Raw genomic sequence first — 25,175 nt, forward strand, 5'->3', positions numbered from 1 at the left:
CACGTTGGAGAAAGTTCGTGGAGGACTGTCTCCCATGGGTGGGACCCCACGTTGGAGCAGGGGAAGAGTGTGATGAGCCCTCGCCCTGAGGAGGTGAGGGGGCAGAAAATAACATGTGATGACCGTAAACCCCATCCCTGTCCCCCTTGTGCCGCTGGGGGGGCTTGGTGGAGAAATCCGGGAGTGAAGTTGTGCCTGGGAAGAAGGGAGGGGTGGAGGGAAGGTGTTCTGAGATTTCGTTTTATTTCTCATTTACCTTACTCTGGCTGATTTGTAATAAAAAGTGAGCTAATTTTCCCTAAGCTGAGTCTGTTTTGCCCATGATGGTAATTAGTGAATGATCTCTCCTGTCCTTATCTCGACCCGCAAGCTTTTTTGTTATATTTTTCTCTCCCCTGTCCAGCTGAGGATGCGGGAGTGATAGAATGGCTTTGGTGGGCACCTGGCGTCCAGCCAGGGTCAACCCATCACAGCTACACAGAGGCAAATGCTCAAGAAACAGTGACAGAAACTGTTTCAAAAGAGTCGATGGAAAAGACAGCATGCTGTATGTTAGATCATGCCCTTAAAACTGCTATGTGCCAGAAGAGACTTATCAGTTGTACGAGAAGTGTCAGAAGCTGTATTATAAGGTAATTTCCAGATTAAATTGAAGCCTTGATTATGAATAGTTGGCTAAAGACTCAAGGAAAAACACAAAACAGATTTAAAAGAAAAGATTCAGAGTGAAATTTCTTTGAACATTAAGTTACTGTATTTTGACCAGTTTACTTTGTGCTCTCTAAAATAAGGCCGTACTCAAACTTTTTTTTTTGCTTGTTCCTTCTACTCAAGATGTGCTTTCTTGTAGAATGACCTGGGTTTACATTTATTTCTGCAAAGTTGACATAACATTTATTTTCAGAGGTGCTTAACTTGCATTAACTAAAAATCAAGACCTTTAAGTGAAAGTGTGCTAAATCCATATGGCTCAAAACCAAAAGTCACAAAGGTGAAACAATGTCTAAGCTGAGCAGCAAAATGCCTTCAAAATAACAGTGGTATAACTTTGTAATGGTATATTTAATTTGGGTAGGAATGTACCTACATTGTATTTGCTACAAGTAAACCTATCCTGTATTGGGACAAATATTTCCTATAAGAATGGAGGTAGTACTCAGAAGTTAGGTATTTTGAAACAAAAGCATTTAGATACAAGATGTCTTATTGCAAAGTAATCACTAGTATAGTTTTGGGTTAAGGTTCCTTTTAATAATTTACCTACTATGCAGTTAATGTAAACATCACCAATTTTGCAGTCACTGAGCATATGATTTGAATGTGATTCATGAAGGTGGTCTGTTTTAAACTAATGCTATTTAGTTATGAAGCCATTTCATTATTGAGTAAATTACTGAAATTCACGTGACTTGAAATAATTATAAAAAGACATGAAGAGGCACAAAATTGGATATAAGAGTACCCAATGGATATAGTCATTTAGGGTTATACAAGAAGAGACTCTTTTCAGCAAGAGTCTAGAAGAGGTATAGCTTTGAACGACTGACAGCATTGTAATTGAGAGTAGCAAGAACATCAATAGGAGATGTTCCAATGGGCGGTGGGAAAATGGTGCTCTCATCTTAATTAAACAAACACATTACATGGGGATGTCCTGATTTCAGCTGGGATAGAGTTAATTTTCTTTCTAGTAGCTGGTATACTGTTATGTTCTGGATTTAGTATGAGAAGAATGTTGATAACATGCTGATGTTTTTAGTATAAACACGACTTTAGCAACAACTAAGCCAAGGATTTTTCAGCTTCTCATGCCCAGCCAGCAAGAAGGCTGGAGGGGCACAAGAAGTTGGGAGGGGACACAGCCAGGACAGCTGACCCAAACTGGCTGAAGGGGTATTCCATACCATGTGATGTCATGCCCAGTATATAAACTGGGGGGACTTGGCCAGTGGGGGATTGCTGCTCAGGAACTAACTCGGCATTGGTCAGCAAGTGGTGAGCAACTGCATTATGCATCACTTGTTTTGTATCTTCCAATCCTTTTACTAATATTATTGTCATTTTATTATAATTATTATTGCTATTGTTAGTTTCTTCCTTTCTGTCCTGTTAAGCTGTTCGTATCTCAACCCATGACTTTTGCTCCCCCCCCCCCCCCCAATTCTCTATCCCATCCCACTGGGTGGGGGGGGAAGTGAGCGAGCAGCTACATGGTGCTTAGTTGCTGGCTGGGGTTAAACCATGACAGAGGACCATAGTGAAAACAAAATGATGACAAAAAAGCAGCTAGAAATGACTACAAAGCACAAAGGTACTGAAAGTTTAGGCAGCCCAATTACTAAGAATGAAAGCAAACTCAGCGATGTTAACAGTAAAAAGGATCTCCAAACACAACATGACTGCCCCTATAAATTTGATGAGAACAAGTTAGGGAATAACCTGATTAGTGAATTCAGTGCAGAAAACTCAGAACTTGAGCTTGTGAAAAGCAATGGAAACAATCTTGAAATGGTAAATTGAAAAATGACCCAATACGTGGGAGAAAGTTGCGATAAAGAGCTCTTCTGGAAACTACAGAAAAGCAAAGCTTGCTATTATTTGGATACAATAGCATCAAGGAAAACGTAGAAACTCAAAAGAAAGAAAAAAATTACAAGCCTACTTATTTGGATTTGAAGATCAGCATGGAGCAGGACAAAAATCATGCTTTCCTGAAAGGTAAACGAGCTGCTACCAAGCATATATAAAAGAGAAAACAGGATTCATAACCTCAGCTAACCAACTTTAAGACAATGGCAAATGCAGTTAAGTGGAAATCTGGAAAGGTTCATGTATCTAGATCAGTTGGCTGAAGAACAATCCTTCAATCTTTAAGAGTTTTCCCAGAGCAGAGGATTTTCTGCTCCATCCTTGCTCAAGTATTTCTTTGATAGTGGTTTGAGCTTAGAGCTACTTCTGACAGCATGTCTGAAGAACAGTCACAGCTGAACAGAAAAAGGTGACTGACTGGGTTTTTTTTCCCCTTTCCCTCACTAAGCAAGTAACTCATCAGGAGAAAGAAAGAAAAGCAAGCTATATGTGGTCTAAGGAAGCCAGCTGCTGTGCAAGCTTTCTTTTCTGATATGGACTAAGAATTCATATCAGTTCTCCTTTAATATCTAGCTTCTCTGAGGTGGTAAGAATTACAAACTGAATGTGGCACTGACCATGACTACAGAGCAAGACATTAAAACATTTGTTACAAAAATCTTGCCTCTGAATTCCTGCAAGTATTGTTATTGATTATATGAAAAACACACCTATTAAATTACTTTTCAGTTATCTGACTGCATTACCTAAAAAAAAAGTTATCCAAATTAAGCACAAATATTTGTCTCCAATTTCTCCCAAAGTAATTTCAACTTTAGCACAAATTCAATAGTGGTATCAATCTGGCTCTTTGAAACTATGTAGTAGTAATCTACCAAAAATTGTAGAAATGATATCTAGTGCTGAAAAGTAAGTCTTTTCAGTGAGTGCCATTTTAAGTGCTAGTTTTAGGGCCATGCTGGTAACAAAATAGCCTTAATGTCTTTACAAATTAACAGGGCTTGGCTTCCTTTTCAGGCAAGTGTTTTTTAGATTGTAATCAGTTTAACCTAACTGCAAGGAAAAACTTTGTAAAAATAAAAAATGCTCTAAGAGGAAATGGTTTGAACAGGTTTTTAGACAATGGTAGGGGTTTCCACCTATAAACTGTTCTAAGTGTGTATACAGGTAGTTCAAAATACTCTAACTCACTATTTTAAATTCATCTTGTGGGGTACAAGGGCAGTATCAAACATTTGAGCAGAGGCTTACCAAGAGCTGCCCAGACATTGTGTGACCACAACAAATTAGGAAAAAGGAATTAAAAAAAAAAACAACCGTGAAGCAGAATGGCAAATACAGAAAATATGCCATTATTTGAATTATTCAAATTATACTGGCAACCATATCAAAACCAATGGTTTCAAAACTGTAAGTATGATTATGGAAAACTGCACAGGTTTTAAAGGTTTAACTTGCAAAATAACTAAGCACATAAGGGATTTCTGTTCTCTGACTCGGTAATATTTTCTTAATATGCTGAATGACAGATTTAAACGCATTGTGCTTTTGAAAACAAGCTAGATAGCTCAAAGTAGTACTGGAGAGTCATGTGTACAATAAAAATATTTGGAGTAAGTTTGTGCCAATAAATCTTAGAAGGAGATAAAAGTTTGATAGCATAACAATAAAGTTTGATAGTACAAACCAGTCTTCATATAAATCAAGTATAAAATGAGACTCTGTCGAAGACTATACATGAAAAATCCTGAAAATGTATTCAGATATTACACTACTGAGGTACAAAGAAACAGGAAATCTAACTATATTCCAGAATTGCGACTACCTGAAGGAGAACCTCTGATGTAACACACTTCAGTGACTACCTCAAAAATCTGACCATAGAATCCAAACAAAGGATGACAAAAGGCATTACAGTTTGTGAACAGAATTCAGCCATTCTCTTTAAAGGATCAGACTGAGAGCTATGGACTAGCTTCACTCATTATAGGCCTGAGGTTAAGAACTGCAGAAAAGGCCACTTGAAATAGCAGTTAAACACTTCAGACATCCCACTGACTGTTCAAACAAAATGCCTGAGGATATTCTTGATAGCTTTGTTTCTTCTCCATTGATAATTCAGAGCTGTTCACCAGAATGACACCCGGTAAGTGAACCGGTCAATTAGATATGAGTATGCTTAGCAGAAGTAGCCTTGATTCCTCTTGATCTGCAATACTGAATAGCCACACTGTAGAGGAGATTTGGGTGGTATAGCCTACTCATGCTCTTCAGTCCCAAAGCCAGTACCTAGTGTGGGGCATCATCATGAGTGACCTAGCGTTTGAACACTAGTATCATTAGACAATGTTCATAAGCAGTGCAACTTCCTTTTGTAAGAAGGCTTACCTGCAGTCGTTCAAACTTCCACATGTGGCTGAGAACTCATGAAGCCCTAACTACTGTCTAAATACCTGTAGCTTGCCAAAACAAAATTTTTTAGCACAGAGTGGGAAGGCTACAAGTAAAGTTATTCATGTAAGAATCAGTGAAAATGAAGCACACAGACTACATTAAAAACAGAGTAAGTCAGAGCCCTGTTATGCACAAAACACAATTTTGGCTGGTAGCACACAGTGGAGAATAACAACTTTCACTGGGACAGATTGATGCCCTTCACTGTTAAGAAGGGGGGGGGGGGGGGGCCCCAATTTAAGAATTAAAGCATTACAAAAAGCAGATGCTTTTTTTGAACAAACATCACATGATTTCCTATGTCAGAAAGGGGGGGGAAACATCTAAAAATGACTGATCACCTACTTCAAAAGGCAGTAAAATTGCTGAGTTGCAGAAGTAGACCTTATAACCTGAACAGATGAAGAAATTGTGCTATTTCTTCTGCAATCTGACAGAATAAATTGAGCAGTGTAAAGGACTCATGGCAAAGATATTTTTTTGTGTGAGAGTTAAAAAACAAAGAAATGGGAAGTTATCATCTCATGACTACTAGTGCTAAAAATCTGTCTTACTAAAAAAAAAAAAAAACAACAACAAAACAAAAACCACAGGGTCGGGGTGAGTGGGATTAAATTACCTGGAAGTCATCATAAGGGAACAGTAGCATCTCGCGTAAAGCATCATTCAAAATCTGCGTTTTCCTCTGAACGATGACATTTTCATAGTCTATTGGTTCTATGAGTTTTGGTTTTGCCTAGTGGAAAAAAAAAAAAGGAAAATTAATTCAGGTATATTGAGGAAAACTTAACAATCATTGACCCACTTCTTAAGAAGTTAGTTTTTAAAAACAAGTTGGCAGAATGAGATTTCATCTACATCAAAAACTTAAGAGTATTCAAAATGCAGACTATGTCACACTATATTGTATGGATAAGTGCAACTGATCATTACAGTGACAAGCATGCTATTTGCCTCAAAAGGAAGAAACAGAACTATTTCACAAAACACATTAAGCCAGAGCTTATCAGAATAATCATGTATGTATTTTCACTACAAAACAAATTATAAAGAAATTACTAGTCTCTTAGGTTGGTGGTTACCTTTGCTTGATACAGCCCAGAAAGCTCTGATCTGGGCTTATCAGGGATTAAAATAACCTTAATTCAAAGCTAAGATTGAGCTTTGTTTTAATTCAGTAGTAAGCTGCAGTAGGGGTAGGCTAATTGAGATTCCTCCTTCTCTATAGTTTTTTCAAAACTCCCATAGGCCATTTGCTTCCTCTTACTCTCATAAGTAGCTTTCTTCAGTTGCACTGATTCAACATTTAAACCCTATACTGCTGTCAAGGCATTACAGCTGGCTGTGCACAATCAGACAGAGAAAAACCTTCACCCTGCCAAGCATTCTGTTAAGTGGTCAGATGGCAAAGCAGGCTTAGGGAGAGCTCTCAGTGAGGCAGCACTGCCTTGGAGTGTGCAAACTAATGCAAAGCTGCACTTTCTGCAGCTGAAATTGTGCATCACAATACCAGACATAAATTTACCATTTTTTTTACAAGTGGCAATTACAAGAGACTTTCCAGTTGATACTTTCTTAAGATCAGCGGTACTAATTTCAAAGTAGGGTATATTAAACAAAAATAGCAGCAAGGCCATCTTATGACATCATTATAGGTAATCAGACAATATGAGATTTATATATATTTTTGCATAACTTATATTAATAACCTTTCAAATTCCAGCTGTACTACACAGAAGAAATATCTTTATGTCTAGCAGTAACCGCTATTAATCATTAGTATTAATATTCCTGAGAAACATTACAGGTGTTTTCTTCATCCAAAAGTCAATCAAATAAATTTGTTTTTCAAGGAATTAGGAAAGCTTTAGTCAGAGAAAGTTCCCAAAGCTTTCAGGCTTAGTTCACAAGCTACTCAAAAGTTACTTGAGATTCCCTCCTACTTTTACTGTTAGGAAATATGGAAGAACATAACAGAGCAAAACAGCTGAAAAGGCCAAAAAAGCAAAATCTGGAAAATAAATTTACCAAAAAATGATGAATGAAATGTACCTTTGTCAACAAAAATAGCTACCATTTACAATCACACTGGAAGGATTTACTAAAAGTTCATAAGCTATATAACAATATGCTCAACACAGACCAATACAGCGAGGAGCTGCAGTAGAAAATGACTGTGTTGAGCTTGCCATCTTTCTCCTTAAAGGAGATGAAGAACAGCCGTTCAGTTCACTGTATATTGTACCCCAGGACATTTTGAGGGCTTAGGACCTGAACCACAGCTGCTGCTACATCTCTTCTCTCGTTCATGAACATGACTTATCACAAAGCCAAGAACTAACACGAGTGTCCATCAGAAAAGGCTTAAGTTTATGTTCATGCACCTATTTGTAGCTGAAGTGGTTGGACCATTTAGCTCAGAAAAGCTTAAGAGAAGCACGTAAAGACAACATAAGAAAAGGTTACATTTTCTCAAATGTACTAATTATATAAAATATTTTGGTTGCAAGAAAACTTCCTGTTAAGTTTGCCTTTGATTATTCAGACTGCTGCAATGAATCCCAAACTACTGAAATGGTGTGCTCCAAGCTTCCTTAGTACACAGAAGGCCAGATGCACCTTCTTCACACAATTATTTGGCCCATTTCCTAGATGCAGGCTCTACCACATTACCCCTTCACAAAACTTCAGGTTGAGCAGCCCCACTGTGTCAGATTGTCATAACCAGTCCAGATTCCAAAGAAATTCCAATAACTTCACCTACCCTTTCCAAGTCTTCACCAAGGCAATAACTGCCCAGTATAAATTTTCTTCCTTAAGCACATGAGACAGGGAGAACACAGACTATGAAGAGCCCTTCAAATTTTACTGCTCTGTAAATGAAGTACATGACAACACTTATCATTCAGAAAGCAAGACACCCTTTGCTCACCTTTCTCCCACTTCCAATGTAAGTTAACAGATCTCTCTCTACCGATCCAGGCAAGCAAGATGCCCACCTGTCAATCACTGAGCTTGAGCAATTCTGCAATATACTCTTCTGTTAAAACGAGGTTTAGAGACTCCTACAGTACTATGGCTGAGTCACTCCATTTGGTCAAATTGGCCTTTACCACGTGACCATTCCTTCTGACAAGTTTGTCGTGTGAAATGATATGCAATGTGCTGCAGTGACAGGTTGATTTGAGCGTGGTGCAGGATGACTGACCTTTAGGAGAAACAAAAATGCATGCTCCAAATTAAACTGGGTCTAAGAAATAAGCTGGGGAGCAAGACCATTTGAGTTGTGTGTACAGTCTCTTCTGTTTGCTAAAGATTTGACTTCACATTTGGCTTAAATTATTTGAAAGGAGGGTTGACACCAGAAGGACTCTCTCTCTTGTGGCACGCTCCTGAGCCTTCTCACACTACCAGCAGCCAGTACCAGCAACCGAGCCAGAGCTTTTGAGCCAGATTAGGAGGTGATCTGGCTTTAGAGGGTTCCTCCCAATCAGTGAGCTTTCAGTCAGATTGTCTCTCTGAAGTGCTGATCAGATGGCTGCATGGCCACTTGTGCCAATAGATGGGAGCTGATGGGATCCTTTCAGGGGGAGGAGAGTTTCAGATTACTAAACAGAACATGAAACTGTCCTTACTGAAAGCTGTTGCAAAAGCATTTTTGAATTCTACTACTCAGCTTCAGTGCAGCTTAAAATTTCTAAAGTGTCCTTAAAAAAAAAAAAAAAAAAATGTATTCAGGCCACATATTTTAATATACTTAAAATGCAATTTGAGAAGATTTTTAAAGGAAAGAATAAACATATACATGGTCAATATAGTCAGAAAGTTCACATATCAGGACATCTACTATTTGAACTAGCAAGGAGATACATCACAGCACCAATTCCACAAACTGGTAGCAAGGGAAAGCTGTCACTTCAAATGGGTAATGGATTTTTATGTGATGCTGCACATGATCAGCATTTTAATTCATTTCTCCCTGGTGCTGAAAAGCTATATCCATCCTCCTGTTAATTCTCTTGGGAAGACGATAGGTAAAGAAAGCTAGCTCTGGCTCCTCTCATTTTACCAGCAAAAATAGAGTAAAAGGATTACTTCTAAAACCAACATAACTAAAATTATTTCATGGGCACGCACACACACACAAAACTACACAAAACTTCTCACACAGAGAGAATTAGCACAGCTAATTCAAAAACTAGATGCATACACTGCAGCTTCAAAAAGCATCCAATTAATTGGAAATGCATGTCTCTACCCTATCGTCACAAAACAGGTCCACCACAAACGTAAAATTGATAAAAAAGAATCTGAAAAGAAAATGAGCTTTGCTTACATGCTGTAAACACAAGATTAAAAAATTGTCCTGCATTAGAAGCTTTTAAAGAATCTAAAGCTCTCTGGAGTTAAGGTCCTGAATATACACCTCTCCTCTTAGTCAATGGGACACAGAAGTAGTTAGTAGTACCAGAAAAGCACACCATCTTCCTATTTAATCAATAAAGTACCTGATTTGCAGAAATATCATTTCTGGAAAATTTCATTAAGAATTTGCTTCCTCAGGTTTCTCCAAAGTGTTACTCATTCCTTTCTTAGTCATTTGTCAGATTCAAAAGGAAGAGGATGTTTTATCAGTTTGAACCAGATATGAAAAAAGAAAACAATAAACAGCACACTGACATTGGCATTTAGCCAAACCTACACCACCACGAGGAAGCAGATTCTCTCTCAAGCTCTTCTTCAGAAAAAAAATATTTTCCGGTCTATTATTTCATGTAATGTAAAAGAAAAGATACTGGGTAAGTATAGTATCATTGAATATGATTTATGGACTAGCTGACACAGATAAAACTCAGCCCAGCCAAAACTGCAAAATCAAGTTTACAGGCACTGAAAGTCAGTCTTTCAAACAAGGCTTCACTTTTTCTATTGATTTGGAAGAAGCAACATTTTTATCTCCATAATCCAAGAAAATGCTAAGAGCATAGGGCTTCAAGGGGTCCAGCACTCAAGCTAGCCACTTGTAGGAAGATAAAACAGCAAAGTATCTCCCGTACCGCTTTGGTTTTGCCAGTGTATTATAGGTATGGAAACTTACCAGAAATAAGAAGCATTTTGAAACAGCAGTCATGATACCCATATGGTAACCATTTTAATCTGCCAGAATATGGTTTATTTATATCGACAAGCAGTGTTAAAAGCCATCAGATAAAAGGCATTTTAAGTTAGGAGTTCAATGATTGCCTACAATATATATTACAGAAAAAGATAATACAGTACATTTTTTTCTGGTATGTTTAAATTGAGTATTGTTAGCCTCATGCTACAACACATCATTTAACTTATAAAAACATATTTACCACATACACCTGCAAATTAACAAGTCCCCATAAAGAGTAGAATGGAGCTAGAAGCACTAGCAGGCAATGCAGCGTATAAATTGATTAATATATGGTGTTAACATATTTCTCAGCATTGGCCTGAGGCAAGCCACTTTGGACAAATAATAAGACTGTTTAATACTAAAGATGGGTAACAGCTCCCTGTATCTTATTGTCCCACAACCACAATAAGCACAAAATAATTTGTCCAGGTTGGGTTATTTTTTAATCAACTTAAAAATCCATTCAAAAATTATATGCATCCTAGAGCTTATTCTTAAATGTTACTTTACTCATTATCCCGTTTCTTAGGTATGGTTAACCTTGTGATCTAAACTTTGGGGCAGTGGGAGGGAATAAGCTGCTATAGGTTTATGTAGAAAAACTACCACTATGAATATATTTAGCAACAATAGGCTTTCATTGACAAATTCAAAACTTTTAAGTCTCTAGGACTTGAAAGAATGAAATGCATTAAGTCACTGGTTCTCATGCTTACGTAAACAGATCAGACGTGCTTACTGGGGCTACACAGACTGAGCCGTACAAAGACTATAGACAGTTATACAGGCTTTTTTGCACCGTGTTTCTTTAAAAAACAATAATTAACTTCCCTTCTTTTTTCTCCAGTATAACCTGAAAGCCTGAAAACTTGTGTTCTATTGTCACCCAGGTCTTCAGGGGGCTCTAACAGAAGAGAATGAGGGTTTCCAAAACTTAAGGAACACAGTCTAAATTACAAAGCATTGTGCTTTTGTTTATGAGAAGTGTTTTGTTGATGGTCAAGGTCCATTTAAACACAAGAACACTTTTCAGAGCTCAAACGTTTTGATAAGACCTTCTGTATTGCCAGTATTTACCTCAGGTTGTTAATATGGATAATTCCAGTTCTTTAATTCCTAGCCTCCTCTGTGATTTGCTTTACCTTCAGACGCAAAGTAAGCATGCTGTGTCCTATTAAGTTCTCTCATCAGCACAGAAACTTCTAACACTAGAATCAGACTTGGGCAATGCTCTCCTGCACAGAGGAGCTCAGGTGTCCTATGTTTTATACTGCCAGTGTGTTTCCAAGCAGAAAAATGGCCTCCAGAAGTTCCAACTTTCTCAGAAACATCATCTGATTTGATAAGCAGTTACTGCTTCGGAGTATCAAAACGCAACTGGACAGCACGTGTACTAATTTGGTATCTTCTACAACAGCTAGCACAACAGCGGTTCATCCCAAGTAAGATTTTGAGGCACCACCCGGAAAATCCAAATGCTTTTTCCATGGGCTCTTCTTGCTTGTTAACCTCAAAAGCAAAGATATGACACAATCTAATTCAAATAATAAGACTATTTAATACTGAACTTGGGTAACAGGAAACGCAGGAAAACAAGAGAGTGCATGTACTAACATACTGGCACTGAGGCAGATGACTCCTTTTGTGAACCTACCCACCTATCCAAGAAAAGTTAATTCAGGCACAGCACTCAATCAAATAACATTGTTTCAATATCACATGGGATGCTTACAGTTATAATACTCAGTTCCCTCAATACTCTAGCACTCTGTGAACTACATTTAAAGGAATTAAATTAATATCACAAAAAAACTGTTGCTTCCTTGAAGTCCTAACAGCTGATTCTGTCTCATCTTTATAAAGAACACTCAAAAAATAAGAGTGCTAGGTAAATCACATCATAATTGCCCATACAGAAGGAATCCATCCACACTTGAAAGAATGTTTTAGGCAACAGTCAATGAGAAGTATTACTAGAGTAAACCAGAAGCCTCCTGTTCCAAATGCTTTTGAGGATTGCTATCTAATACAATTCTAAGTTTTCTAATCCAGAAAACACAAAGTTCTGCTGTTTACATTTTGTTAAGCAAACTAGTAACGTTATTAATCTTACTTATTACCTTACTGCATCCCTATACCAGTGAAAAAATACTTGCTTTCACTGTGGCAGTAAAAATCTACTGCAAGATCACAACCCAACGAAATAAAAATGGACCAAATGTCAGTGTTAAACGAAACATAGCGCCCTACTTTTTGCTTTGTGCCAAGCACTACACTTAGTGCAAAGTGTCCTTGCACCTTTTCATCTATTTTTCCTCAACAAACTAGACAAAAGCAGAAGCAAAAAGGGATATTATACCATCTATAATTATATGCCATATATATGCTTGTCTATATGTGTAACAGATTAAGACCAAAATAGCAACTGAAATGAAAGCAAAGACTTTTTTTATGTGACCTATGTGGAACCTAAACGTTCTTCCCTTGAAATATCGACCTTTGTTTTGAATGTACCACTTCATCTGAAAATGAAAAAAGGGAGGACAAACACTGGATGTATATTAATCCATGAACATTAAATTAAGTAGAATCTGGAAAATTATAAGGATATACTTCATAAATGGTTATAAGTAAACACAGTAATGTTTTATACTTTTTTTTTTAAAGTAAGTACATATGCTTGCTGATCAACTGCAGTACTCTAAGTATCTGCAGAAACACTAATATCCTCTCTGAGTATTCATGGGGGAATAAAAACAGTTCTAAATAAAGTTAAACATTCCAAAGGCAGGAAAGCACACACAAGATTAGCTCATATTGTACTGATGAAAATCTGGACCAGAAATCAGAACACACCCATAGAAAAAAACCATGTTTTACTAACAACTGCTCTGAATAGAATGAAACTAAAGAAAACACTGTAAAGGAAAAGAAAATTTGTCTTATTAACACACTTAAGCTTTCAGTTAACATAGAGTAACCATTTCTTACTAAATATAGACAGTCAAAATGTTTTAGTTCAGTTCTTAAATGCGTAGTGTGAAGCTCAAATAAGGGGGGGACCATAATTTGAGGATCAGAGCTCCCACTAACTTCAACCACAGCCAGACAAATAAAGAAGGGACCATCATCCTTTAATTCAACAATTAAGGGTGAGATATTACTAAGCAAATTTGGAATTTTAGTATGAACTATCAAAGTACTTCTTTCTACTGATACGTAAGTTATTAGTTTAACAATCCTCCTCTGTTATTTGAAAAGGTTTATTGTCCTAGCTGGAGAGAGTTGGTGGATTCATTACAGCTTGCTTATTATGTTCTCTTGCTGTACTATTAAAATTCCAACAGAACTAAGTGTGTAGCAATTAAAAAAAAAAAAAAAAAGTTCTTATTTGATTTCTTCCCCCACATACAGAAATATTCCCTTTTCCCCCACTGGAAGCTACTTTAAATCTTTAAATTCCTAAATAATGTGCATTGAAGGCATTGAAAAATACATCCTTTAACAGAAGTACACCTGAATTATTTCAACAGTTCTTAGCATGTTTAAGTAAAACTTAACTGTTACACACACAGTCTTTAGAGAGTTCAAATATATTTTAATTGAAAGATATGCTGGGCAATTAAAAAATAGAGGTGCTAGAATGTATTTTAAAGCACAAGTAGTTTTCATGCTAGGTTCAAAGAGCTGTACAACTATCCTAGACAGAACAGACACTGAAAAGCAACTAGTATGAAAATCAAACTCCAAAGCCACACTCAGAGAGAGCCAAAGATTTGGTAAACCAGAACAGCAAAAATTAATTAAAAAGACAGAGAACACACAAAGAATCAAACCTAAATCTTAAACACACCTTCTTCACAAGTAAGAATGCTAGAACTTCTCATTAGCATCAGATTAAGCAGTTTTTCACTGGCAGACAGAACTGGAATTATTAAAGGGAAGAGAGAGCTTGTTTAAACAATGCTTACCAGAACTACCACAGGACTCTCCACTTCTACTTCACAAGGACCTGCATCCTTGCACTGCTGCGGAGACTCTATAATAAGCTCTTTCTTAGGATTTCTGTTTGTTCTTGCCTGCATTCTTTGATTGAAAATACAAACAGCAACAAAACCGTATGCTTTTTGGCATCAAAGTAATCAACATGCCAGTGATTCAGTGAAAACAATAGCTTTTTCCCTGGCACAAGCAGCAGAAAGTACAAACTAGTCTAACTTCTCAGCTGCAGTTTGCTAAATCTGTCATGGTGGGAATGCATGACAGACAAAGGCCAGCCCCTAAGAATGTTTTTTTCCTCTGAAAAAAAAAAAAAAAAAAAAAAAAAGGTGGATCCATTTTAAGGTTATGAGTCAAACACAAAAGAGAATATGCATTTCTAAATTGACCATGTAAAACAGTCCAAGTCTTTTACAGCACTTACAAAATCAAAAATGTTTTTATTGTAAAAATTAGGCACTTATTAACAACTGGGCCTCTTTAGAAGTATAAACCCCTAAGTGTTTTTTTTTTTTCCTTCTTACATTAATATCACTTACTCAGGTACTATCAACAACCAGCCTCTAACCAAATACATTCTCCAAGACCAACGCCCCAAACAGATACGTTGCTCTTTTTTCAGCAGTAGGGTAGGGATGCTCTTTTTAATCTTAGTGCTAAATCCGTATTAAAAATTTACCTTAAGATCAAATTGCCTTCACAGTAAAAATCTTATATAGTCTACAAAAATACTAACTAAAAAATAAAATTTACAAAATAATCTCTTTATACCTTCAACTTTTAAGCACTTAACTCTTCAAGTAAACTACCAGTCTCCCTCAGCCTCTTTCCTCACTTGAGCCAGTTAGCTCATTTCTGTCTTGCACGTTATTAGTGCTCTCAGCTCATTCCTCCCTCCTAAGAACCCTCCATCACTGATCACCCTCCAAAAAAACACTGAGAAGACAACACAACAAAATCTTCACATGTTTTGGCTGAAGTCACCTGAGAGAACCTCAGCTCTTCAGCTGCGAAGACAAGCCAGCCATCACTCGCTGCCTTTACCTTCCATAGCATTTTCTTTTTGCTGACAGTAGAAAAGTGTCTCTTGGCCTTGTGATTCAAGGTGAACAGTGCCCGGTGGTTAGTATCTTCCATTCCTGTCCTTAACTGCAACATAAACTCAAGTCATGCTTCAACTCTGTTTTTGTAATCCAATATACTCTCCTACTATACTGCTACTTACAGACACCGTTCAGCATACACACACACTAGCAAAATAGGAGGCAGCAATTTTTATCGGGATCATTTCTGTACCTAGCTGATAGTTTTGGTAATTTTGAAGATTTCACCAAATGAGCTCCCCTATGCAGTAGTTTTGGCATATGATTGTATGCTAAATTCCTCCTGAAAAAAATGAACTGTGATGAGTAGTTTTCTCCAGGTTTTGAGAAGGATATTTTGGTTTTCCCTTTGTTTCTTTTTAACACTAATGAGTTGCAACTTCCAAGTGCACAAACCTCAGTGGCTGTATTTACCAAGCAAAAATACATCTGAGAGAAAATTCAGCTCCCCAGAGAAGCACATCCCTATTTTAGACTCCCTGTGCACTAGAGCAACCAGACAGCTGTGGAAAATAAGCCACCACCTTCATTCAATTCTCAAGTCTGCTCCACTTCTTTGGACAGTTAATTATCTCACCTCAATATAACTGACATCCTAAATTTAACTTGACATGAATTTTTATCTATTCTCTAACAGAAGAGAAAGTCACCTTAATCTGCAGAAAGCAGATCAAGTTGTGGAGAAGCACAAATATCCTCATTTACTGCTAGCATTTTTAAGAAGGCACAACTTCAGGCACAGGTTTCTTACACTTCAGACGTAACATCTCTTTCTCTTCCCCTTCTCTCTGCTCTCACACCTGCAGAAGATATTACTTCAGCTTATTGCAATCATGAAATTGAGTCCAACCAGCAGTTTGCCCATCCCATCCACAATGCAAGCACATTTCTAATGAGTGAACTGAAAGAAATAATAGTTTACTACTAGTCAAGACAATAATGATTTACTATGCTTCTGCTTTTTTCTCTAGGAAAAACAAGTTCAATGCATTTACTTTTTAAGCAGTCTCTCTAATATATAGGCACTAAACTCTAGAAAATAATACTCTATAAAGCTGCTTTAAGAGTTAAGAAGGAAACTAGCAGTTTAGTCAAATTTACAAAAACAGGTCTTCCTGTGTAAATCAAGGTAGACAATAGTTCAAGAACATTTAGTTACACTTTACTTTTATTTTGCACCAGCCCCTTTTGTTTTCAGAAAACGGAAGTACAGAACAGCTTAGACTAAATTATACCATTACTTGAGGATGCAGCTGCCAAACAGGAATTTGTTTCAATGAGATGGGCTACAATTATACTCAACTGCAACCAGAAATGCACAACCTTATTATGCACAAGGCACTTGCAAACACTCACACTAATAAAGACTTAAAAATATTATACACTTTAAATAGTATTTCTTGTCCTTTATTTAACAGAGGATTCTACTTTTAAACTGCACCATTGTTTTATCCTCATCAGCTACTTCTCCTGAATGCATCTGGATTACTTTAATTCAGTACAAATGTGATTTTCTTTCCCCATGTTCCCAAAACACGATGAGGGACAAAAAGAAAGCCAACATTTTTATAACATCAATTTAAAGATACAAAAGTTATTTTTTCCTACTGAATGGTTAATGTATTTTCTAGCTTGCATTTCATTAACACACATCTACCATTAGAGGACATTCTTTTATTTAACAACAAAACTGTGAAGCAGTACCTCCAGAGCTATGTCCTGCATGAAATAGACCTTAATTGCTAGATTTATGTGTATTTCCAACATTTATTTTCTGCTGAGGACTTAGTGATTATCTCAATAATTTAATTCACAAAAAAATACTTAGGAGAAAAAAAACAAACCCAAACCAAACCAAACAAAAAAATCCACACCACAAAAACATGAGATGCTGCTTAGCCAGGCACCACACAGTCAGAAGCGGTGTTACTTTAATCAAGAGCTATATTAAAAAATTTTACCAATAACATGTTATAATTCAAAAAGTGAAAGATGAAAAACAGGACTGTAAGTCATGCTGCAAATTTATCGTCTTGTTACAGGACCTGTAGTTTTAAACCATTTAACTGCAATAAAAAAGAAGAAGAAAAAAGATACTACTCTATTTGTTGTATCAGGCAGTTACCTGAATAAGGATCAACAGAGAATCCAGGAAAACAATGCACGTACAAGAAGAATGTCACTACACAGAAGTTATTTGACTGCATTTCCAAAATGGCAGATCCCCAAATTGCAGGAAATCACTAGCTAAATAGAGACCTATGTGCAAAATAACTCAGATTATTATGGAAACAATGCATTTCATCTTTTTACAAACACAGTGGCTTGAAGGACTTCCTATGGTACTTTTAACACCAGTACTTTTCATGTTACTTCCAATGGCCAAATAGTTGGCTGTCTTCTTGTATCATATACCCTTAAGGAATTGCCTGTGTAATTACAAAATTACACAGGCAAAACAGTTCTCAGTGTTCCCAGCGTACCTCAGTGATTCATCCAGCAAATTTGCTGCCCAAAAGACAAGTTCCCTACATACACCCTCTTATTCCTTCAAATCACTTTTCACTCCAAGAGCTTGCTTTCCTAATGCATAATACCACATAATGATTAGTAAGTGATAGCAAGGGAACAGGCAGCATATGAGAATTTCCTCTGAACTTTGATGGAAGAAAGGATGACTACCCAGCCTCGCTGTAAGAACAAGCTAAAACCTGAGTAGTTTGGTTTAATGGCACTACTTTTGCTCCAAGTCCCACTTATAATCTGCATCAAGATCAATAAACCCTGTTGAGTGGCCAATATCAGCAATCACTAAATCTACCAGCTAGAATTACAGCCACCAAACTTGTCTCTGTTAGCTGTTCTAGGAAAAGAATTGTTGCTTAACCTGTAGCAACTGGGGGGAGAAGGGGAGGAAGGAATAATCTTGCTGTAGGTTTGCATGTCCTGTGTAAGTGAAAACAGAAGGATTTGACATCATTTTACTAAAACCCTACACCTGTTCTATACTCCTTTGCAGCTCTTTAAATGCCCTGACAGCAGCTCTCAAAAAACAACTTTCAAGATGACTGGAGGGCTTTTGATGCTTTGTTTTGTTGGGGGTTTTGGAGGGTGGGGGTTTTTTTTTTGGTTGGTTGGGTTTTTAAGGCAGTAGCTCATATGGAAATATGGACCCACTTCAGCAGAATGACAAGCACCATTAAAAGCCAATACTTCTTGCTCTCATCTGTATTAGTAAGAGATATTATAGCAGTGTCCTCCCACACTTGGCAGCCTGCCTTGCAGCCATATTAAAAGCATAACATTTCACATGTCAGTGGAAGATTAAGTGTTGCAGCTATACATATCTTAATACTGCTGAGTTTCGTAAGTGACCAACAGATACATGCTTGCCCTGGAAGAATATATTCACAAGTTCAAGAGAAAGGCTCAGCCAGCTGATAGCAGATGGAATACAGCATGCAATTCACCTGGTGATTCCATGCCATACACACGACATTCAGATGAAATGGAAAAAGTCACAAGAAAGTTAGTTCGGAAGACTCAGTCCTCCTATGGCAAATACTGCAAACGTGTAACTTGCAGTCCCACCAATAGGGAGTACATTCTCTAGCAAAAAAACAATCATAAAAAGGACAATAAAAAGGGCAACAAAAAGAGAAAAAAAGATAAAGCATAAGACACAGATATGAGTGTGCTATATATTATGTAACTTTTCATGTTGCCAACATTATAACTAAAATACTCCCATTTCACTGACTTTCCTTGGTAAAGCAATAATTAAGCCCATTCTGGAATAGGTTGAATAACAATCCCTCTTTGGGGAGGCATCTCTTTATATCAAAATTAATCACACAAATCTCAAATTTTACATTATAGTTAAAATTACTTTCAAACCATTGTTTTTAGGGAGAGAGTCAAGTAGCCTGGACAAGACAAAGATGCTGAGATACCACATAGAAGAGGTCTCTATCATAAGTAGGTTGCATTGGTGAAAAAAAGGTAACACCAAGGTACAGGTCTGTATGACTACTTAAGAAGCTGGAATAAAAAACTGATCTGCCTGGTTTAGTGGCAGCATAAAGTTAAAGGATCCTCACAGTCAGTGTTTCTATTGGGCCCATAGAGTTTTTACATTTTTTAAAAGCTCTTTATTTCATGGAATAAGAATTTGGCTAACATTGTTAAAACCAACATGGTATATCTCATTAATTTCCCTCAGCTAGACATCACTATCTGTCAGATAACAGATAAACAGTAGCTCAGTTTGGACACTCCTACTCTGTGACAAATACAAACTAAAATAAGATTAAAATCACAGCAGAGCTAAGCAAAATATAGATTAACTTAAGTCTTGTCCATGTTACACTTTTGCATACTGTTACCTATGAAGTATCAAGGTGCACTACTTTGACTCACTGGTAACCGATTCATTTCATACCATCTTAGTAGATATCTTTCTGTTTTCAGTGAAAACCTGACTTCCTTATGGTTCCAGGGGAAAGAAAAAAAAAAAAAAATAGTAAAAAAAACCACCAAAAACACAACAGTAGAATTTAGTCAGGATAGGAGACTTCAAGATTAAACCCGCACTTCTGCTAAAGGATTTAACTATTGTTCTGACATACCTCCTTATAGACAGGACATGTACAAGCAGACTGACTCTGCGAACAGTATTGGACTAAAGATGGCTTTTTTTCCTACTGGACAGTACCCTACAATTATCAGAGACTAATAGGACAGCACAGATACCAAACCAAAGACAAAAAGCAAGTCAAAACCCCAAGTTTGAGGATCTCTCAAACTGAAGCTGTTCTGTGCCAAGCAAGTCTGAGGTAAGGGTCTTCCCACTGTGTAACACCAATCTTACAAGACTTTTTCCAGGAGCTATTTGCTCCTTGAGGAGATTGTTAATTCACCTCTGCCCTTCGGCTGAAGTAAGAGTGCATCTTGGTTTGCCTCTACACTGCAATACAAATCTGTCTTGGACTTCACACTATAGAGTTCTAAGAATCAAGAACATTGCAAAAGTTAGCAGTTGGCTCCCAGCTTTACTTTTACTGCATTTAATTTCATGACAGAACAGGATATCTGCATCTGTAGATTATTCAAATAAGCATTTCAGGCTGTTCCTAAGGCAGCTGGAAGGAAGTATTAATCAGGAAGAAAGAGCAGAGGAGTTGACTCCTTTCTGTGTGTTCACTAAGTCTAGGCTCTAGTCTTGAAAACACCACCCATGCAGCTTCTCAGCTACAGAAGCATTCTTTCCTCTCCTCAAGATCAGACAAGGCTTTAAAGGGTTTTTTTTGTTTTGGGGGTGTTGGGTTTGGATGGGGTTTTTTTGGTTGTTTGGGGTTGTGTTGTTGTTTGTTTGTTTTTTAACTCTAGACATTTTGCTTGCTTTCTATCTAGCTCCCCCAAGATGCCCTGCTGCTATGTTCAAAGGGAACACATTCTCTACCTGGATGCAACCTAATGCCATGTTTTTGGGGTCGGATATCTTTCTGTGCTAATCCAACCTATATTGTCATGGACAATGAACAATGGCTTACGCATGTAGACTTGACCAACTATCCTCAGATTTCATCCTCAGCCTTAAAGAATTTCTCCTGAGGATACAATGTTTAATCTTACCTTTTGCATGCCAGTGCACTGAATACCTGCCAACCTATGTCTGATACTCCTCTCACGTGCATCTTTCAAAGAAGCATATTTGCTGCAGGAACTGCACATTTGGTGAATTTGTGCTGCAATTTCCCCTGCTGAGAGGGCAGAAGGATACCAGACATTCGAGCATTAGTCCCAAAGGAGTCCAATGAAAGGTCAAAACGAGTGTACAAAAACCATCAGGAGATCTAGCCAAAACTACAAGCCAGCACGTTAAGACACCAACTTTTTACTCACCTAAGGCAGTAAGATGAAAGGAGATAAAAGAAGTGCTCTCATTCAAGTGACCCATGAAAAACTATGCAAGTTAGATGCTATACTCATACATGTCTGTTTCTTCCTTATTAAGAGGCCTAATGAGGTCTAATGCTCCAGCTGCTGATGAATAAAAGCCACTTGTAATAGAGTTATAAGTTGAAGCACGTTATGAAAGTGAAATATCAGACTAAGCCATACAAATTATATGCACACCATTAGAGAATTGCTGCATAAGCTATTTAAGCACATAAAAAACCCCCACCTTCCACTTACTCAGCAGAATTACTTCCTTAAAACTCTCTCCTTTATATATTTCTATTTTATATCTACTAAACTCTTCTACTTTAACTAAACAAGTTGATATTAATTTGTTAATTCAGACAGCAAGAACAGGCCTTAATGTAAGGCCTTTTAATAAATGAATGTTTTAATGTTTATTTTAAACACAGCACATGTTCAATCAAGAAAAGTCTTTTTGAAAAATCATACGCATATAATTTAATATGATTCTGAAATCAAAATATTTGCAACTTGAATGTCTACTGTGGATTTATGTCCAGAATTACATAGCTCACCGCTGTCATTAATCAATCTTCCCACATGCACAGACTTTGGTATATCTTAAAGATGGCACAGTTTATTAATAAACCAAATGACTCATGGGCAGCACAGAAAGAGCAGTTGCACAAAAACTCAATAACACCTAATGATGACACTGCTGCCAAGTCAACAGGTGACATAGACTAAGAAACTGCAGTTACTAGAATATTAAGGTTAGTGGTTCTGTTTTCAGCAAATACCTATATCCACCATATTAAATTACTCCAGAAGTCCAGTTTGAAATAGCGTTCGAAAATGCCCTGCATTTCTTCTCAGAAATTGTGTAAGCACAAATTAAGTAACACTTATTCAAATTAAGGATATTTTCTACATCAGACTTAATAAATTAAAAGGCTACTTAAAATTATTAGGCCCCATCTTGCACATGCTACAGCTACTAAACTACCTTAAGTAGGTTTACCAAACTACAAGGTTCTAAAGCTTAATGAGAGAAATAGCAGCATTGAATAGGCCATTAGAAGCAAACTGAGCAGAAAACATTACAAGCACAAAAAAACACCCAAGCTGCTTTCTGCAATTTTCAAACAAATACAAAGAAAAAAATGTTGATGTCCTTCAGCCCAATCTGTCCCACTTTAGAATTTTCTAGCTCCTCTACCAGCATTGCTAGCACACTCACCTAGCCTCTTCCTTCACTGAATACTTCAAGGGGCTTATTAGCAAAACCCAAATTTTTAAAATGTTGTTAGTTTTATTGTCACTACACTCCATTGCTCATTCTCCATCTTTGTCTACCATCTAAAACAGCTGTTTAGGCCCTAAACCATACAGTAACACTTCACTCCCAGATAGTCATTGGTTATACAATGATTACCAAAAAAATGGAATTTTAATATAAAAATAAAGGCCATGAAGAAAAACCCTCCTAACTCTAAGATACTGAAACACAGCAGAAATAACATGTAATATCATGCTGAGAATGGATTAAGAAAAAAATCATAGGAAAATCAAAACAAACTAAGTAATGTAGATCAAACATACAAGCTAATATTTTGAAAGTGTATCCTTCAACTTACTACAAAATTCAGCAAATCAGAATGCTTTCTCAATATTTGCAGAAAATAATTATGCCCTAGGTGGACATTTGGAAAAAAAAATATTTTCATTCATTTTGGTGCAACTTTTAATAGCATCCCAAACTAAATTTATAATCTTTTACTAAAATATTTATTTTTATCCATGTCGACTTAAAGACCCTAAAAGAGGCTGTGTTCTAGCAAGATAAAGTGTATGTGACAGGCTACAAATGTTCCCAAAGATAAGATACGGCACTTTCATTGCAAGTTTGAATGACATCAGATGGATAGAAATAAACTGTACTCCTGAGAAGACATTCTCACCCAGGCTTCATTTTATCTTTCCTTCAAGCAATTAGAAGAGCAGACCTGCTTAAATAAAACTTTAATTAGATTTAATTTAGATATAACCTTCTGACCTCTGGATTACAGGGAAACTAAGAAAAATGTATGCTAAATCAACTACTTCTGCCTCCTTATTTCTTCACAGAGCAGGAGATTTTTCCTTCAAGGAGAACTACTTCCGGAGAGCTTTCTGTTCACAGGCAATTTTCACAGATTTTCAACACTGGTTTTGCAAAAGAATCAATGTGTTCCTAAATTAAAGGACTCCTTGAAATTCACTGGTGTTTTGACAACAGCTCTGTATCAGGAGATATTTGATCCAAAATAGCTAAATAGACCAGATAGCAGGTACAGCCAAAAAGACAGAGGTAAGAAATTGCAGCTGAAATGTGTTACAGCACAGACAAACAGGTGAAGCCACACACCTACACTTGCACCTGTTGCAACAACCACCAAAATAAAAGAAAACACAGGGAAGTGATACACTGCTACTCTCTTTTGGTCTTGGCCATACAGCTTCTCTTCGAAGAGGATTCCTGTAGTCTTCACCTCCCTGCATGGCTTCTCAGTAAGAAGCAAGGTATTTCTCCTCCTGAAAGCCACCTCTTCAGAGGAGGAAAAGCTGGACAAAATTAGCTTTTATAGCAAAGAGTACAAAAAAATATGTAATTTAAGAGTTCTATGTATATACTTAGACGAGTTTCATAAAATCACTTGTCACTGTTGCCAGGTCTGCAGTACCTTTCCCCCTCTTCCCACTCTTCCGAGAATCCTGCTTCCCCCTCTTCAGTGTAAGTCAGTAGCAACTGCTCCCCAGCCTCAGACAACATCTCAGAAAGCGATGGCCAGTGCCAGCTCTGATTATCAAGAGTGGGACCTTGTAATGAAATCCTCCCTTTTTTTTCCCTTGTAAAATTCTGACTTTTGTTCTTATGGACAACACTAGTCCAGTACAATGAGCAGGAAGTCATTCTGAGCCCTCAATTCTACACATTCTTCCATACTAACCTGCAGGTATTTATCCCAGGAAGAAATTTATCTTGATCCACTAATTCCAGTTAAACCAAGGTGACAAAGCCAGACAGGAAAATCAAAAAAACCAGTATCATTATTTAAAAGCAATTTTGGAATTGAAAAAAAATCTTAAGTGACCAATGTGGAACTTCAATTGTAAATGGCAGACTAAGCATATTTTGTGCTTAATCTTCCCAGTTTGCAAACCAATTCTGTAGGGCTAAATTAAAGAGAAATTATTGCTGGAACAATACCACATGAAACAAAGAAGAAGAAAAAAAAAATACAAAAAATTTTCACTGCGACCTCCAGGTTACAGTGATTCATATTACATATTTTAAAAAGTATTTCTTTGTTCACTCATCTAACTATATGTAGAATTTAAGACCAGTAAAGGTGTTAGGTCTTAAATTCAATGGAGAACAAAAGTTATTGAAAATATTCATTGCCCAGAGTTTAACAAATGTCTAATAACCATCTGTATGAGGCTAAGTTAAAAATGGCTAACATTGTAAAAAGGCTTCTAATACTTAGAGGAAGCCATTTTATTTTTAATATCAAACCATATTAGGAATTTATAAAATGCAATATTATCATGAAGGGTAATATACATACTGTAAATTATTTTAAGCATCTGAAGACAGCTCAGATTATTCTGTATTCTTTCCGGGAAGCTATGTGTGTGTATTCATGTGTATAAATATATATGTGTATGTGTGTGTGCATATATATACACACACACGTATAGGTATACACATACAGATACATACACACACACCCCTTTCTTTCTTATATTTGAGTTCAGCAAGAAAGGATATGAACAGCATAAAGACAACAAAGCTTTGTGAAATTTCTAAAGGCTTTCCATAACTGCAATTGCACTGCGTGGGTATGCCAGCAGGCACTACAAGCTTGTCAAAATCTGTCCAGTTATTTCAGTGTACC

General features: G+C 36.9%; 1 protein-coding gene across 1 annotated transcript in view; it reads right to left on the minus strand.

Annotated features, from left to right (window-relative positions):
* The window catches only part of DOCK9 (dedicator of cytokinesis 9), a 106,032-nt gene extending 91,740 nt beyond the window's left edge, over positions 1–14,292 (minus strand). The window contains exons 1-2 of the mRNA XM_010578292.1: positions 14,179–14,292; positions 5,663–5,779 (exon numbers count right to left, since the gene is read on the minus strand). Of these exons, the coding sequence (XP_010576594.1) occupies positions 5,663–5,779; positions 14,179–14,292 (231 nt within the window). The remainder of the gene's footprint in view (positions 1–5,662; positions 5,780–14,178) is intronic.
* Positions 14,293–25,175: the final 10,883 nt, after the last annotated feature.

This window comes from Haliaeetus leucocephalus, unplaced genomic scaffold (assembly GCF_000737465.1).
Source record: "Haliaeetus leucocephalus isolate CR32 unplaced genomic scaffold, Haliaeetus_leucocephalus-4.0 Scaffold626, whole genome shotgun sequence".
NCBI lineage: Eukaryota > Metazoa > Chordata > Aves > Accipitriformes > Accipitridae > Haliaeetus > Haliaeetus leucocephalus.